General features: G+C 41.7%; 1 protein-coding gene and 1 pseudogene across 1 annotated transcript; one reads left to right on the forward strand and one right to left on the reverse strand.

The window, feature by feature from the left end:
- The first annotated feature begins 269 nt into the window (after window positions 1-269).
- LOC146371323 (uncharacterized) lies at window positions 270-3016 on the forward strand. Its single transcript, XM_084907537.1, has 3 exons — window positions 270-787; window positions 921-1454; window positions 2978-3016. Exons 1-3 carry the CDS (start codon window positions 515-517, stop codon window positions 3014-3016), a joined length of 846 nt encoding a protein of 281 aa, XP_084763663.1. The 5' UTR covers window positions 270-514.
- Window positions 3017-9867: 6851 nt separating this feature from the next.
- On the reverse strand, window positions 9868-11490 carry LOC146371324 (uncharacterized; annotated as a pseudogene).
- Between the last annotated feature and the right edge of the window lie 5425 nt (window positions 11491-16915).

Consider the following 16915-nt stretch of genomic DNA (forward strand, 5'->3'; position numbering starts at 1 on the left):
GACCCCACCTATAAAAGCATAGTTTGGTGAAGATGCCAAACAATCACAATGGATGAAGGCATTCGAGCGTGCGGAAGGAGAAGAGCTGCAGGCCAAAGAGGAAGAGTGGTTGAGATCAGAGGAGGAAGAGGTGAAGGCCTAAGAAGAAGAGGAGTTCGGAGTAGAGGAGGAAGAGAAGGAGACCAACAAGAGAGAGGAGAAGGTCCAGGTGGGAGAAGAAGACAACCTCGCACCATCATAACAGATGATATGCGAGCAACAGTAATTGATCATGTCATTGGCCATGGCATGACAATGGCTGAAGCGGGACGAAGAGTACATCCAAACCTGAGTAGGTTCACCGTGGCCACCATTATCAAGGCATTTAGACAACACAACAGGTATAGTACGCTATTGCTTTCTTTGTCACACTACAGTTTTACAGGCCTGTGAAAGTGGTCTGTTACTTTACATGTAGTTTTACATATAAATCAGTCAATTGACAACACACGTTTCTTTCTTTAGAGCTGAAAGGATGCCACATAGAGGTGGGAGGGTTGCCATATTCACAGCGGCACAAGAAACCTTCATTGCAGATATGGTCCGTGAGAACAACTGCATTAGACTCCGAGAGATCAGAGACAAAGTCATTGCAGATAATGTAAACTTTGAGAACATTGATGCTGTCAGCGTGTCCACAATAGACAGAGTTCTCCGGCGCCAACAGATGAGGATGAAACAGGTCTACAGGGTTCCCTTTGAGCGCAACTCTGCGCGACACATAGAACAACGTTACGAGTATGTGCAAGTACGTATACATCCATGTCCACAGTACAGTTAGTGGACATACTGTGTTGCTTAGTGGCCTACATTACTTCTGGACAATACTGTGCTACCTGATTGACCGTTCTGAACACCTGTACGCTTTTCCATGTTCACAGAGGATAATGCAGTTGGACGCGATGGCCAGACCCCATGAGTACCTCTTCCTGGATGAGGCTGGCTTCAACCTCCAGAAACGAAGGCGAAGAGGCCGTAACATCATTGGCCAAAGAGCCATCACTGAGGTTCCTGGCCAACGGGGGGGTAATATTACTCTTTGTGCAGCTATGGGTACGGAGGGGCTTGTCCACCGGCATGCTGTCCTTGGGTCTTACAACACCCAACGTCTCCTCACCTTCCTAGAGGAGCTAAAAGACATCCTCCTGGACCGTCAACAACACCATCCTAGGCTAGCACATCACATGTATGTGATCATTTGGGACAACATCCGCTTCCACAAAACACACCAAATCAGAGAGTGGTTCACCACCAACAGTGACCACTTTTTAAACGTCTGTCTGCCACCCTACTCCCCTTTCCTGAACCCTATAGAGGAGTTCTTCTCATCATGGAGATGGAAGGTGTATGACAGACAGCCATACACAAGAGAGAACCTCGTACGGGCAATGGAGCTGGCCTGTGCTGACATCCTAGTGGAGGCCTTCCAGGGATGGATTCGCCATTCCAGGGCGTTTTTCCCGCGGTGCCTAGCAAGGGACAATATAGCCTGTGATGTGGATGAGGTGATGTGGCCCAATGCAGCTCGGCGACATGATGCCGCACAGTGACTGTGTGTAATACTGTAAAAAGACCGTGTAGACAATAAAAAAGACTTCACACCCTGATCATGTTTCCGAGAGTACTGTTGTGTGCGATAGATTCTGTTTTTGCATTGAGTTGTGTTACAGTAGTGTACGTACATGCAGGATGTTTTTATAGATTTATAGTCTTCATGTGAAACTCACAAATCTAAATGCCTAATCCTCTGCAGGGTTCTATGACGATCCGTTACTGTACAGTTTATAAAAATATGCATTGGCAGTTATGAACCAAAGAACCTTCTCACAAATTGAGCATTGTGTTTTCAATTGTTTTGCTGTAGTGTGTAATGCTGTGTATAGTGTTTACAGTTTTGACAGCTTCGAGCTGCTCTCTTGGTGTGGGAGTTTGAGTTTTGCAGTGGGAAGGTGTGGTTGTGTTTATGTAGCTTTAGAGAAGGGTGTTGTGTTTGGACATTGGGGGACCTGGTGGTAACGTTTGTGACATGTGTTTTAGCATTTGAGAAAAACTGTAATTGTGGTGTGCCTTAGTGGTCCATATGTAACCTCACGCTGTTATCCCTGTACATGCTGCCGTTGGGACTCCTCTTTAAAAAGCATAACATCTCCTATCACTACTATGCAGATAATATCCAAATCTATCTCCCCCTTAATTTTGGATGACCCGTCCCCATTCTTGCCTTTGTTTGAATGTCTGCGGGAATAACCTAAATAACCTGGCCCCTAGCTACCTAACTGATCTCCTTGATCTCTACAACCCAAAGAGAGCACTAAGACCCTCCAGCCAACTGCTCCGAATGCATCCAAGGTCTCGTTTAAAAACCAGAGGTGACTGTGCATTTGCCACCACTGCCCCTAGACTCTGGAATAATCTCCCAGTCGAAATCTGTATGTCGGAATCAATTCAATCGTTCAAATCCCGTTTAAAAACACACCTGTTTGCACTACACCATGTAAATGCAATTTCAAGTATAAATATACTATTTGTTCTTTGTTCTGCCCGCATTGCGGTTTTATTGTGAAGCACATTCATGTACACTAGTCTTTTGATTGTGCTATATAAAAAAATTTTTTGACTTGACTTAAGAAAATGTTGATTTTAATGGCCAGTGTATTTTAAATTACTTTCTTCATATTTTAATGGTTGTTTCATTACTTTATCTGCTTTTCTGTGGTTTAATTTCTTTATGAAAATTTGTGGGTTTTACATGAAGAAGGTGGGATTGAGGACCAGAAGTGTGTGTCTGTCTGTGATTGTTATTGCAATAGCCTGTTAGGGTTAGGGGTCATTTCCTCTATTGAATCATGTTCTGTTTTTCTGAATATTATCTGCTCATGAAAATAAAAACAATATTCCTCAAGACTTTATTACTTAAAAGGAATTCTTCTTTTCCCAGCCCTCTGTGTCTCCTCCTTCATCCATGAACCTCGTCTGAGCTCTTCCTCTTCTCCTCCTACATGCAATTCCACCTTTATCCTCCAACCTCGCTCTTCTGCACATTATCAGACCACCCTGATCATTGAACATCTGAACACCTCTCTTGGTGGCGCTGTAACTTGGTGTTCGCTCTCTCTGTGGTAGAGTATCACTTACTGTTCCTGTTCCCTCCTGCAGTAAATGTTTAGTTACTCCTCGCCATCCTTTAGCAGTAGTGATACTTTTAACAAATGTAGAATATTTTCAGGATAGAATATTTTCTGGAGGCCAGGATTACTGAATTGGAGACTCGGCTTCGCACCCTTCATACACCCATAGCTAGCCAGGCCCCTGTAGCTGGTGCAGCGGAAGATAGCGTAGGCCCCGCTAGCTGTTCCCCGGTAGACCCCAAGCAGCTGGGGAAAGAGGGCAGCTGGGTGACGGTGAGGAGGAATCATAGTCCTAAACAGAAGCCCCAGGAAGAAGAGTTGCAGTCTTACACGCCTCTCTGCAGCTTCTCTCCTCCTGCTACCCCCCCAAAAACCCATCTCCATAGAGACTGTGTCAGCTCCCAAACGGACAAAAAAACAAACTAAAAACCAGCAACAAACAACTTAAACATAAACAATCACAAAGAAAGAACAATACAGTATCCACATCTGAACCAAAGAGTAAAACAGTGAAATGTGGATTATTAAATATTAGGTCATCGTTGTTATCATCTGTCATCCACCTGGGCCTTACACAGAGTTTCTGTCTGATTTCTCAGACTTTATATCTAATTTAGTTCTGAGCTCAGATAAAATAATTATTGTGGGTGATTTTAACATCCATGTAGATGCTAAAATTGACAGCCTCAACATGGCATTTAGTCTGTTATTAGACTCAATTGGCTTCTCTCAAAATGTAAAAGAACCCACCCACCACTTTAATCACACTCTAGATCTTGTTTTAACATATGGCATAGAAACTGAACATTTAACAGTGTTTCCTGAAAACCCTCTCCTGTCTGATCATTTCCTGATAACATTTACAATAATTGATTACACAGCAGTGGAGAGTAGACTTTATCACAGTAGATGTCTTTCTGAAAGCGCTGTAACTCAGTTTAAGAATATAATCCACCCACTGTTATCATCTTCAATGCCCTGTACCAACACAGAGCAGAGCAGCTATCTGAACGCTGCTCCAACAGAGGTCGATTATCTTGTTAATAATTTCACCTCCTCACTACGTACGACTCTGGATACTGTAGCTCCTGTGAAAACTAAGGTCTCAAATCAGAAGTACCTGACTCCGTGGTATAATTCTCAAACACGCAGCCTCAAGCAGATAACTCGTAAGCTGGAGAGGAAATGGCGTGTCACAAATTTAGAGGATCATCATTTAGCCTGGAGAAATAGTTTGTTGCTTTATAAGAAAGCCCTCCGCAAAGCCAGAACATCTTACTATTCATCACTGATTGAAGAAAATAAGAACAACCCCAGGTTTCTCTTCAGCTCTGTAGCCAGGCTGACAAACAGTCAGAGCTCTGTTGAGCCAACCATCCCTTTAACGTTAACTAGTAATGACTTCATGAACTTCTTCACAAATAAAATTGTAATCATTAGAGAAAAAATTACCAGTAATCATCCCACAGATGTAATATTATCTACAGCTACTCTTAGTACCATTGATGTTAAGTTAGACTCTTTTTCTCCAATTGATCTTTCTGAGATAACTTCAATAATTACTTCCTCCAAACCATCAACGTGTCTTTTAGACCCCATTCCTACAAAACTGCTCAAAGAAGTCCTGCCATTGATTAATTCTTCGATCTTAAATATGATCAACCTGTCTCTAATAATCAGCTATGTACCACAGGCCTTCAAGCTGGCTGTAGTTAAACCGTTACTCAAAAAGCATCTCTAGACCCAGCAGTCTTAGCTAATTATAGGCCATTCTCCAACCTTCCTTTCATATCAAACATCCTTGAAAGAGTAGTTGTCAAACAGCTAACAGATCATCTGCAGAGGAATGGCTTATTGAAGAGTTTCAGTCAGGTTTCAGAGCTCATCACAGCACAGAAACAGCTTTAGTGAAGGTTACAAATGATCTTCTTATGGCCTCTGACAGTGGACTCATCTCTGTGCTTGTCCTGCTAGACCTCAGTGCAGCGTTTGATACTGTCGACCATAAAATCTATTACCTATTAGAGCGATTAGAACATGCTGTGGGTATTACAGGTACTCTGCTGCAGTGGTTTGTATCATATCTATCTAATAGTCTCCAGTTTGTGCATGTAAATGGAGAGTCCTCTTCACACACTGAGGTTAATTATGGAGTTCCATAGGGTTCAGTGCTAGGACCAATTCTGTTTACATTATACATGCTTCCCTTAGGCAGCATCATTAGAAGACATAGCATAAATTTTCACTGCTATGCAGATGACACCCAGCTCTGTCTATCTATGAAGCCAGATAACACACACCAATTAGTTAAACTGCAGGAATGTCTTAAAGACATAAAGACCTGGATGGCCGCTAACTTTCTGCTTCTTAATTCAGATAAAACTGAGGTTATTGTACTCGGCCCAGAAAAGCTTAGAAATATGGTATCTAACCAGATTCATACTCTGGATGGCATTACCTTGGCCTCCAGTAACGCTGTGAGGAACCTTGGAGTCATTTTTGACCAGGACATGTCCTTCAACGCACATATTAAACAAATATGTAAGACTGCTTTCTTCCATTTGCGCAACATCTCTAGAGTTAGAAATATCCTGTCTCAGAGTGACGCTGAAAAACTAGTTCATGCATTTATTACTTCCAGGCTGGACGATTCATTATTATCAGGAAGTCCTAAAAACTCGCTGAAAAGCCTTCAGCTAATCCAAAATGCTGCAGCAAGAGTACTGACAGGGACTAGAAGGAGAGAGCATATTTCTCCTGTTTTGGCTTCCCTTCATTGGCTTCCTGTTAAGTCCAGAATTGAATTCAAAATCCCGCTCCTCACATACAAGGTCTTAAATAATCAGGCCCCATCTTATCTTAATGACCTTGTAGTACCATATCACCCTATTAGAGCACTTTGCTCTCACACTGCAGGCCTACTTGTTGTTCCTAGAGTATTTAAAAGTAGAATGGGAGGCAGAGCCTTCAGTTTTCAGGCCCCTCTTCTGTGGAACCAGCTACCAGTTTGGATTCAGGAGACAGACACTATCTCTACTTTTAAGATTAGGCTTCAAACTTTCCTTTTTGCTAAAGCATATAGTTAGGGCTGGACCAGGTGACCCTGAATCCTCCCTTAGTTATGCTGCAATAGACGTAGGCTGCCGGGGGATTCCCATGATGCATTGAGTTTTTCCTTTCCAGTCATCTTTCTCACTCACTATGTGTTAACAGACCTCTCTGCATTGAATCATATCTGTTATTAACTTCTGTCTCTCTTCCACAGCATGTCTTTATCCTGTCTTCCTTCTCTCACCCCAACCGGTCGCAGCAGATGGCCCCGCCCCTCCCTGAGCCTGGTTCTGCTGGAGGTTTCTTCCTGTTAAAAGGGAGTTTTTCCTTCCCACTGTTGCCAAAGTGCTTGCTCATAGGGGGGGTCATATGATTGTTGGGTTTTTCTCTGTATCTTTGAAGCGCCTTGAAGCGCCTTTTGTTGTGATTTGGCGCTATATAAATAAAATTGAATTGAATTGAGTCTTTCTTGGCTGCCAAAAGAATACAAAGAACTGAATTTAATAGAATAAAGTTACGTTGAAACCAAGCACACCAATTTTTTTTCTTGTGACATTACCAATGTGTCACATAGCCCTCTTCCTATTGAAAAAACAAAAGTTGTATCCAAGATGGCCGACTTCTAAATGGCCACCATGGTCACCACCCATCTTGAGGGGTTTGCCCCCTCACATATACTAATGTGCCACAAACAGGACTTTAATATCACCAACCATTCCCATTTTATTATGGTGTATCAATATAAATGGTCCACCCTGTATATACATACACATATACACACACACACACACACACACACACGTGTATATATATATATATATATATATATATACCCCTGTGGGCGGTCTATCCTTCAAGCTCGGGTCCTCTACCAGAGGCCTGGGAGCTTGAGGGTCCTGCGCAGTATATTAGCTGTTCCTAGGACTGCGCTCTTCTGGAAAGAGATCTCCTATGTTGTTCCCGGGATCTGCTGGAGCCACTTGCCTAGCTTGGGAGTCACCGCACCTAGTGCTCCGATTACCACTGGGACCACCGTCACCTTTTCCCTCCACATCTTCTTGAGCTCTTCTCTGAGCCCTTGGTATTTCTCCAGCTTCTCGTGTTCCTTCTTCCTGATGTTGCTGTCATTCGGAACCGCTACATCGATCACTACGGCCGTCTTCTTCTGTTTGTCTACCACCACTATGTCCGGTTGGTTAGCCACCACCATTTTGTCCGTCTGTATCTGGAAGTCCCACAGGATCTTAGCTCGGTCATTCTCCATCACCCTTGGGGGCATCTCCCATTTTGACCTCGGGACTTCCGGGTTTGGGTCTCATCGAAGGCGGTCGCACTTTTCTCCTCTCCTCTCCCTTATCTTCCCTGCTTAGCTTCTTCTGTCCTTGTCTTGTCTCGTTTTTTTTGTATTACTTTTCCCTGGAACATTCTCTCACAGTCTGTTCTCTAAAACCTAAAAGAGAATTATGGATTTGATCAACTGGTCCCTAAATGCAATTGACACCCCTTTCTCAACGAGAAGTCTGGGCTTGGGTGAGCCTGAGTGCTGAAGATATCTACCATTCGGAACCATCAAAACAGGGTTCTTGCTGATCGGAGCTGGCTTTGCCCTGGCTTATCGAAGAATTAAGGAAGCGGAACCAGCTGTTCAAACCCCCACAAGGCTGCCCACTGGGATTGAAACAATTGGACGAGGTGTGAGTTTCTCAAAATGGGCTCATTGAGTGCAGCACGGATAAGATCTTGGAGAAGCTTACGGCTGCCGTGAACACTCAGAATAAGACCTCTGAGTGCAAACTAGATTACATCTTGAAGGGGCTTGCTCGGAATAACACCTTTGAGCGCAAATTGGATTACATCTTGGAGAAGCTCACTGTGGTCGTGAGTTCTCAGAATCTGCTCTTTGAGCACAAGAATGAAAACATCACGGAGCGTAAGTTTGATAACATCATGGAGAAGCTCACGGCTCTCCAACGGGAGATTGAGAGACCAGTGTTGGACTGTTAGAACAGCTTTGAAATTCATATAAATTTTTGTTCGCACTAAAGTAAAAACCACCATCACTTCATACAGATACCCCTTCGGCGCCAGCTGCGGTCTCAAGGCTGGTGCTGAACAACAACACCCTGATAATGGACTGTGTTTAGACTGTTCTTCCCATTCTATCCAAGGCCACCTGGGTTGGCTGGAAGACTGTTTACTTAGCCTGGCAGGGCGAAAGGACACTGTCTCAGCTGAACCCTGGACACGCACACAGAAACATATACACTGATATGCACACACTCATCCCCCCTCCCTTTCCAACGCCTTCGATGCTTGTTTCCTGCTGGGGAACACAGCGGGTCTGAGCCCGCTGCAGGACCGGATGCGCTGGGCAGGGCAGCTGCTGTGTTTGCTTCGGATTACTCCTCACCCCCCACCCAACCCTGTGGCTTGTCATGTGTTTCATAATGTTGTGCTGTGGACATTTATGTGCTTTTTTTGCGCAGAGGAGTTTTTTTGTTTCCTGTTCTCATGTTGTCCTCCCATGGGAGCCCAGCATGAGTAGAGGTCTCTTTTTTTCCTCTTGTATTTTCCCATTGTACTGTACATTTCAGTGTTTTTTCTGTAACACTACCGATCTCCGACTTGTATCCCCATGTGATGTCTGTGTTGTGTGTGTAAGGTTGGGGGGGTCCCATTTCACTGCAGGGCAACCTGCATGTGGTGAATAAAGCCTTGATTGATTGATTGATTGATTGATTGTTATACTTGGCACAGATGTTCCTGTACACTATGCCGGCCACTTGGTTATGGCGTTCCATGTATGCCTTGCCTGCTAGCATCTTGCACCCTCCTGTTATGTGCTGGATTGTCTCAGGGGCATCTTTACACAGCCTGCACCCGGGGTCTTGCCTGGTGTGATAGACCCCAGCCTCTATGAATCTTGTGCTCAGTGCTTGTTCCTGTGCTGCCATGATTAGTGCCTCTGTGCTGTCTTTCAGTCCAGCTTTGTCCAGCCACTGGTAGGATTTCTGCATATCAGCCACCTCCTCTATCTGCCGGTGGTACATACCATGCAGGGGTCTGTCCTTCCATGATGGTTCCTCGCCTTCCTCCTTTTTCTTGTGTTTCTGCTGCCTGAGGTATTCACTGAGCACGCTGTCAGTTGGGGCCATCTTCGTGATGTATTCATGGATGTTTGTTGTCTCATCCTGGACTGTGGCGCTGACACTCACCAGCCTCCTTCCGTCCGCGTAGCGTACAGCCTCAGGGTGCTGGACTTGGGGTGAAACCCTCCATGCATGGTAAGGAGCATTCTTGTCTTTATGTCAGTGGCATTATATATATACATATATATATATATATATATATATATACATATATATATATATATATATGTATATATTTATAAATAAACACCCAGCACGCCCCTGCGGGCGGTTTTATCCTTCAAGCTCGGGTCCTCTGCCAGAGGCCTGGGAGCTTGATGGTATATATATGTTCGCACATGAGACTTAACTTCCAACACAAAGAGCACAATGTAACAAAACAATTTAAAGGAAAGCATCTGCAATTCAGGAAATAAAAGGTGTCTGGTGCCTAGAAAACTATCTCAAAACACAAATGTCACCATGTCCAACTGTCAAGGAGAATTAGAGGGGCGCAGCAGTCATTTTGGGATCAGATGTTCCAGAATTGAAAAAAGTCTATCCATTCGCTCCCTGCTCTCCTGTGCCCTTCACTCCTCAGCCTCCCTTTGTTGCTGCATGTCCTCCCTGATGAGGTTGAGCAGCTGGTCATCCCAATCCCGCTTCCTCTTCCTTGCTGTTGTCGGTGGCTGACTATCTTCCTCATCAGTGTCAGATCCCGCAAAATTTTGGTCACCCACTGCTGAACTTGGCCCTGGAGTGTCCTCAGGGAGAGTGGACAGTAGGACAAGGGGCCTAATGGAAGGCATCTGTCCTAGTACCTCGTTCATAAGTGCAAACCAGGGCCAAGTGGCAGTAGTGGGCTTCCCACTTAAACCCTCTCCTGACCCTGGATACTTGCAATCCTAAGGGCAATTCTTAGTAGGTGTACATTTACTAACTTGTCTCCTCATGACTTATCTTCTTGAGAACAAAATACTTTGTATTTTGCCTTTAGGTTATCCCACTTTTTTCTTGCCTGCAAGGGGGTGACTGTCCCCTGCAGGCCCATCTTCTCCAGGATAGCCCTGATCACACCCGAAAAATAAGAGAAGACAGAAACCTTGGCAACTATGTTAATCCCTACATCCGAACGTTTGCACAGAAGAACACCAGAGGAATACCGTCTGGACATCACAGGTTATGTACATCATGAGGGTTAATGAAACCATACTCATATATGGGTGTAAATTGATTTGTTCTTGTACCTCCATGCCACAGTGGCAGAATACTTCACCCCAGTGAAGAGGTGGTCATTTTCACCCCGCAATTTGATGAGGAGAGTCGTTTGCTCTTTGTTCCCTGCAACATATCACAAAACGATTAATTGGCAAAATATAACGTAGCTGTATGTTAGTGGCAGTGCGTGACAAACTGCTGGAGCCACCATACTAGTTCACGTGCAATCTTTCACGGGCATTTCCAAAAGATAATCTGTTAATCTGGACGTAGCGTTTTGTGGGAGAAACGTTTCGTCACTCATCCATAATTATGATCAATGGTCATGAGAATTTGCATAATTATCATTAAGGAACTGACCTCCCAGCCCATTGTTCCTTCAGTGGGCTGGTTTCAGTCAATATGCAAATGTACTGTTTATAAGATTGGGGAAACCTGCAGTCAGCTGAGACTGAAGAAGTCACTTGGATGAGTGACGAAACGTTTCTCCCACAAAACGCTACGTTCAGATGAACAGATTCAACTTTTGGAGCTTTACTTTCCTGGATGATTGAGAATGCATCAAGACATTTCATAGATATTCTATAGACTATAAGCTAAACACAGGCATATGTCCAGAGACTACCAACAGAATCGCTACGAGGGTTCAACTTTTGTAAAACTAGATTTTCAAGTACTTACATTTGAATGAGGATTCCTCTCCCACTGTAACGCCCTATTCGCCTGCCATTGATCAGCTCAAAAATTCTTCTACTGGGTCGGAATTTATGCGACAGATGGCCCGCAATGAATCCTGGGATATAGTAGGACACGAAGGATACATCAGACCCATCCTTAAAATTCGGGGCAAAGTAGGACGCATTTGTCGCCACATTTTGAGTGCTCTTTGAATTCGGACAGCCTTCGTTGCGTCGCTGTGACGTCATTGCATCCAAATTTGGCATTTTAAGCATCCTTCCCCTGAATTCGGACACAGCTAGTGATTCGTTTATGCTACGATTCAGCACAGGAAGGGAGGGGGTGAGTGAGTGAATCGCTTACGCTACAATTCAGCACAGCAAGGGAGGGGGTGAGTAACTCAAATGTGCTGTTAGCATGTTAGCTGAGCAATGCTACTGTGAACTGAGGAGCTATTTTCTTGATGTGACAATTCTACTTAGGGTTTTTTCTTCCAGTTCAGAGCACAAATGTTTTTGTTAAGAAACTGGCTGTTGTTTTTTTTCCCCACAATTTTAATTTTAAGCTAGATATATTTCTACTAATGGAATTTGTTTGCTAACAGCAACAGGGATGAGTCAGTGAGTCAGTTGCGCTTGTGAATCGTGATTCATGAGTCAGTAAAGTGATTCTCGAGTATTGAACAATTTGTTCACGATTCGAACATCACTAATCACTACTACAAATAAGGTTACTGACGTCAGGTGAAATATCTCTCCCTCGTCTTCTCAGTATCAACCTTACAATTTGCTCACCTCTGATACTTGGTCTTCTTTTACTCCTGTTACATTACAGGATATCAGAGTCCTGCTTTGTAAAATAAAACAGAGTTCAAGCCCCCTTGATGTCCTTCCTGCTTCACTTTTCACTAGTGTGTTTGATTCCATTGGCCCCTGTATTGTGGAAATGATAAATATTTCTCTTTATACTGGCTCAGCCCCCAGCTTCTTTAAATAAGCTGTTGTTCAGCCAGTATTAAAGAAACCTCACTTGATCCATCTCTTCCTAAAAGTTATAGGCCAATATCCAAATTGCTTTTTGTATCGGAGATTTTAGAAAAATAGTAGTAAAACAACTGAACTATTTCCTGGGTGAAAATTCTTTTAAGGAAATTTTCCAGTCTGGTTTTTGTAAATTGCATTCCATGGAAACAGCTTTACATAGAGTGTCTAGTGATATCTTGATGGCAGCAGACTCTGGAGAGTATCAAATCAGATCAAAATGTATTTCTATAGGAGATATTAAAAACAACAAATCTGACCAAAGTGCTTCACAATCAGAGAAAAAGCATGAGACAATTAAAACAAACAATTAAGAACAAAAAGGGCAAGAAACAATCGGTTACAATACAACAAGCTACATAATAGCCAAGTAGTTTGAATTAAAAGCCAAAGTAAAAAGTTTACAGTTATAATTCTGCTGGACCTCACCTCTGCCTTTAATACTGTAGATAACAGTATCATGATAAACAGGCTCAAGGACTTGTTTGGGATTACTGCACTGTAAAAAAAAGTTGTAGAATATACGGTGAATTACTGGCAGCTGTGGTTGCCAGAATTTCGCCGTGAAAAATAAACTGTAAATGTAGAGCACAAAACAGTATACTATTTTGGTAACCATAAATTTCACAGTAAATAATGTTAATTCTTTTTTTTACAGTAAGTGACTATGAATTTTAAAGTAAATTGTAAAATTGTTTATGGTTAATTCATGTGAAAACAACAGACATTCCGTTAACCTGATTACAGTGTTACTCCGTTAAATATAGTGAAACTGTACAAAATAATACGGTATCATAGTAAAAAGTTGAATATTACGGTAAAATACTGGCAGCTGTGGTTGCCAGAATTTCACCTTGGAAAATGTAGTGACAATGCAGAAAACATAAAGGTATACTTTGTTGAGAAATGTAAAATTCACAGTAAATGGACTGGTTTTTATATAGCACTTTTCTACTCATCTGAGCACTCAAACCGCTTTACACAACTTGTGCATTCACCCATTCACACCAGCACACATTTCTAAGTGCTTTATAGCTAACATTCACACTCCGATGGATGCATCGGAGAGCAATTTGGGGTTAGTATCTTGCCCAAGGATATTTGGCATGCAGACTAGAGGAAGCCAGGAATCGAACTACCAACCTTCCGATCAGTAGATGACCTGCTCTACCACCTGAGCTACAGCCACCCACAGTGAACTTTGGTTTTTGCACAATAATTACATTGAAATAAAAAACTAATATAATGTAAACCTGTTAAAATAAAATTTTAATAAGCTTGATTACGGTCTCGTACTGACAGAGCACAGAACAGCTGTATAATACAAAACATGTTTTTTTTATTTAAAAGTTCATATTTACGGGTAAATTATTGGCAGCTGTTTTAGCCAGAATGTCGTCTAAAAAATTAAGCTCCAACAAATGAGGAAATAAACATAATAGGGCTGATTAATAGGCAGTGGCATGGTTCTCAAACTACCTCAGTAACAGGACTCAGTGCATTAGATCTGACGGTCTATGTTCTGACTTTGTTACAGTGCACAACGGAGTGCCACAGGGTTCTGTATTAGGTCCCCTTCTATTTATCATTTACGTAAACAATCTTAGTCTACATGTGCCAGATGCAAACTTGCACTTCTATGCTGATGATACAGTTATTTACAGCTGTGGTTCAACTTTTGTCCAAGCCATTGACTCCTTGCAGAAAGCCTTTTTTGCTGTCCAGCACTCATTACTTCAGCTTAAACTTGTTCTCAACGCAGACAAAACAAAGTTCATGTTGTTTTCCAAATCAAGGAGACGAGCCCAAACAATCCCCTCAGTAACCACTCTTGAAGGTAATAAAATAGAGTTGGTTCACACCTATAAATATCTGGAAATCTTAATTGATGACTCGCTTACCTTCAAACCACATGTAGAGAATCTTGTGAAAAACCTGAAGTTAAAACTGAGATTTTATTTTCAAAATAAGTTGTGTTTCTCTTTTAATACAAAGAAGCGGCTTGTTGCTGCAACATTCTTGCCTGTGCTGGATTATGGTGATATTCTATATATGAATGCTTCTGCTCAATGTCTTCGAATGGTTGATTCTGTGTATCATGCTTCTCTGAGGTTCATCACTAACCGTAAATTTCATACTCACCACTGTGAGTTATACTCTCAGGTAGGATGGCCTGCTTTGGTAAGTCAGAGGAACTCTCATTTATGCAGTTTTATATATAAGGCGATACTTGGGTTGCTGCCTTCTTATCTATGTTCCCTGCTTGTAATGAAACATGCTGGTCGGTATTCTCTTCATCCGCATGGTTACTTGTTGCTTTCTGTTCCATTTGCCCGAACTGAACTTGGTAAAAGAGCTTTTGTCCATTTAGCACCCTTGGCTTGGAACAAACTGCAGAAGGAATGGAAAATGACTGAATTTATTTCATTAAGTGCTTTTAAATCTAAACTACGAATCCTTGAGGCCAAGTCCATAACATGCAACTGTTTTAATTAGATTGATTGTCATTTTAACTGAATTTTTTTATTTATTTATTTTTATTTGAATTTTATTGAATTTTATTTTATTTTATTTGTATTCTTTCACTTATTGTTGCATGTGTGTTGTTGCTGCCTGTGTTTGAGTAATTTCTGTAACTGTGAGACACCTGCTGCTGCCTATCTTGGCCAGGTCTCCCTTGAAAAAGAGGTTTTTAATCTCAATGGGATTTTCCTGGTTAAATAAAGGTTAATAATAAAAATTGGCATAACATTTACATTCTATGACTTTTTGTTATAATTTGCTAGAAACATTAATGAAAAACCAGTAGACACAATGATTAAATGAAACAGTTAATATTAAATAATCAAATTAATGACTAAAAAGGCACTGATCTAATTAATATCAAACTTAATCCAACCAAAAACAAATAAGTAAATAATAAACAGTCAAATAAAATGTATAAACCTTGATACTTGCAGTGGTTGACAAAGTTTCTTTTTATCCAGACTTGATAGTAGAGGGCTTTCAAAACAGTCTCTGATGGTGTCTGAGGAACTGGAACAGGTTTTGGATCCAGTGTATTTGAGGACTTGCATGTTGTTCTTCAGATGCTCGGTGTAGATTAATAGATTATTAAATACAGTCCCGATCAAAAGTTTAAGACCACTTGAAAAATGGCAAAAAAATCATCTTTTGCATGGTTGGAGCCTAACAAGGTTCCAACAAAATGCAACAAGCAGAAATGGGAGGTAGACAACATTTAACTTACATTTAACAAACTTAAACTGAGACAGGCTGTTTTACAGCTGATCAAAAGTTTGCCTAATCTGTGCAAATATGTGGATTCATTTTCATTTTCTCTCAGGTAGTTACACTGTCATGACGTTCTGATGTCTGATGATCTAAATCAGACTGAGAATGGACAACAGTTCCAGACAGTAGACGCCCTTCGTGTGACCATCTTCACCACTTGGAGAAATGTTCCCACTCACCTCATAGAAACGTTTGCATGAAGTGATCAACAATAACAGCGGACCTATTCATTACTGAGTTCAAGTTTGGAACAAGTTTGATTTCTGTTTTGGGGGTAACCTATGTTTTTGGAGGTGTGGTCCTAGACTTTTTATCAGCTGTAAACAGCCTGTTTCAGTTTAAGCTTTCTTGTTAATAAATTACATGCTCAATAAAATAATTTGTCTCACTCCCGTTTCTTCTTGTTGCATGTTGAAGCTCTACTTGGAACGTTGTTGAGATCCAACCATGAAAAATATGATTTTTCGCCATTTTTCAAATGGTCTTAAACTTTTGATCAGGACTGTCCAAGCTAAAAAAACAGTAATTTGTTTTCTTCAGCCACATACATCACAGTGGACCACTGAGTGCAGTCTGTGTTCAGACAAGTTTTGAGCAATAATAAAAGTAGCTTGTATGTAGCCTCCTTTATTTGTTGATGAAAACAAACAACCTGAAATGAAGTTAGCGTGATGCATTGGGATATTGAATTGTATCATTGACATGAAAATTGCAATTGAATTGAAATGCAAGTAGGGAAGGGTACCAAAACATGATACCTTTTTAGTACTGACTGAAAACATTCAGTAGGTATCGATACAGAAATAAATAATATTTTTTTGCACAAAAATTCTGTACTTTTGTAATTAAATCTCTGTTATTGAGCCTCACAGGTCCTTTTCTTTTGCTGCTGTGCATCACATGCCGGCAGTGGCTTCACACATGCATGATTCATTTGCAGTCTGGATGCAGTGTTGTAAAAATCATCTGTTCCATCTTCCACTCTGTCACCAATTATGAGATGCAACAGCCTAAAAAAGTTCCAGTTTTGTATTAACTGTCCTGAGAGTTTGTTTGAGGACTGACCTCACATGGCTTTGAAGAGGTATCAAAGTCACAGTACTTAAACTGTTTAATGCTCCGATTCAGAATGGAGTGGGTGAAACATTCTATTTTTTCACAAAAAAATTAAGAAAAAGCGCAACATTATATTATTCTTCGACTACACGCCACCAAGGAGTCTTGGTGCCCTCTGCTGTTGCAGTACCTCACAGTCAGACAGCTTTCTCTCTGTGACACCCTCCTCATCTAAATTGTTTTTAGAGATAACGGTTTAGACACGTGATGCAATGTCTCCAAA

Source organism: Perissodus microlepis, chromosome 16 (assembly GCF_051167445.1).
Source record: "Perissodus microlepis isolate ML-2025 ecotype Zambia chromosome 16, ASM5116744v1, whole genome shotgun sequence".
Lineage (NCBI taxonomy): Eukaryota > Metazoa > Chordata > Actinopteri > Cichliformes > Cichlidae > Perissodus > Perissodus microlepis.

Bases quoted from the DNA above. Each gene is read 5' to 3' on its own strand.
- LOC146371323 (XM_084907537.1), top strand. From the start codon at position 515: ATGCCACATAGAGGTGGGAGGGTTGCCATATTCACAGCGGCACAAGAA. The intron at 788-920 runs GTACGTATACAT...CCATGTTCACAG, and splicing joins AACGTTACGAGTATGTGCAA to AGGATAATGCAGTTGGACGC. The intron at 1,455-2,977 runs GTGGAGGCCTTC...TTCTTTTCCCAG, and splicing joins TGGCCTGTGCTGACATCCTA to CCCTCTGTGTCTCCTCCTTC.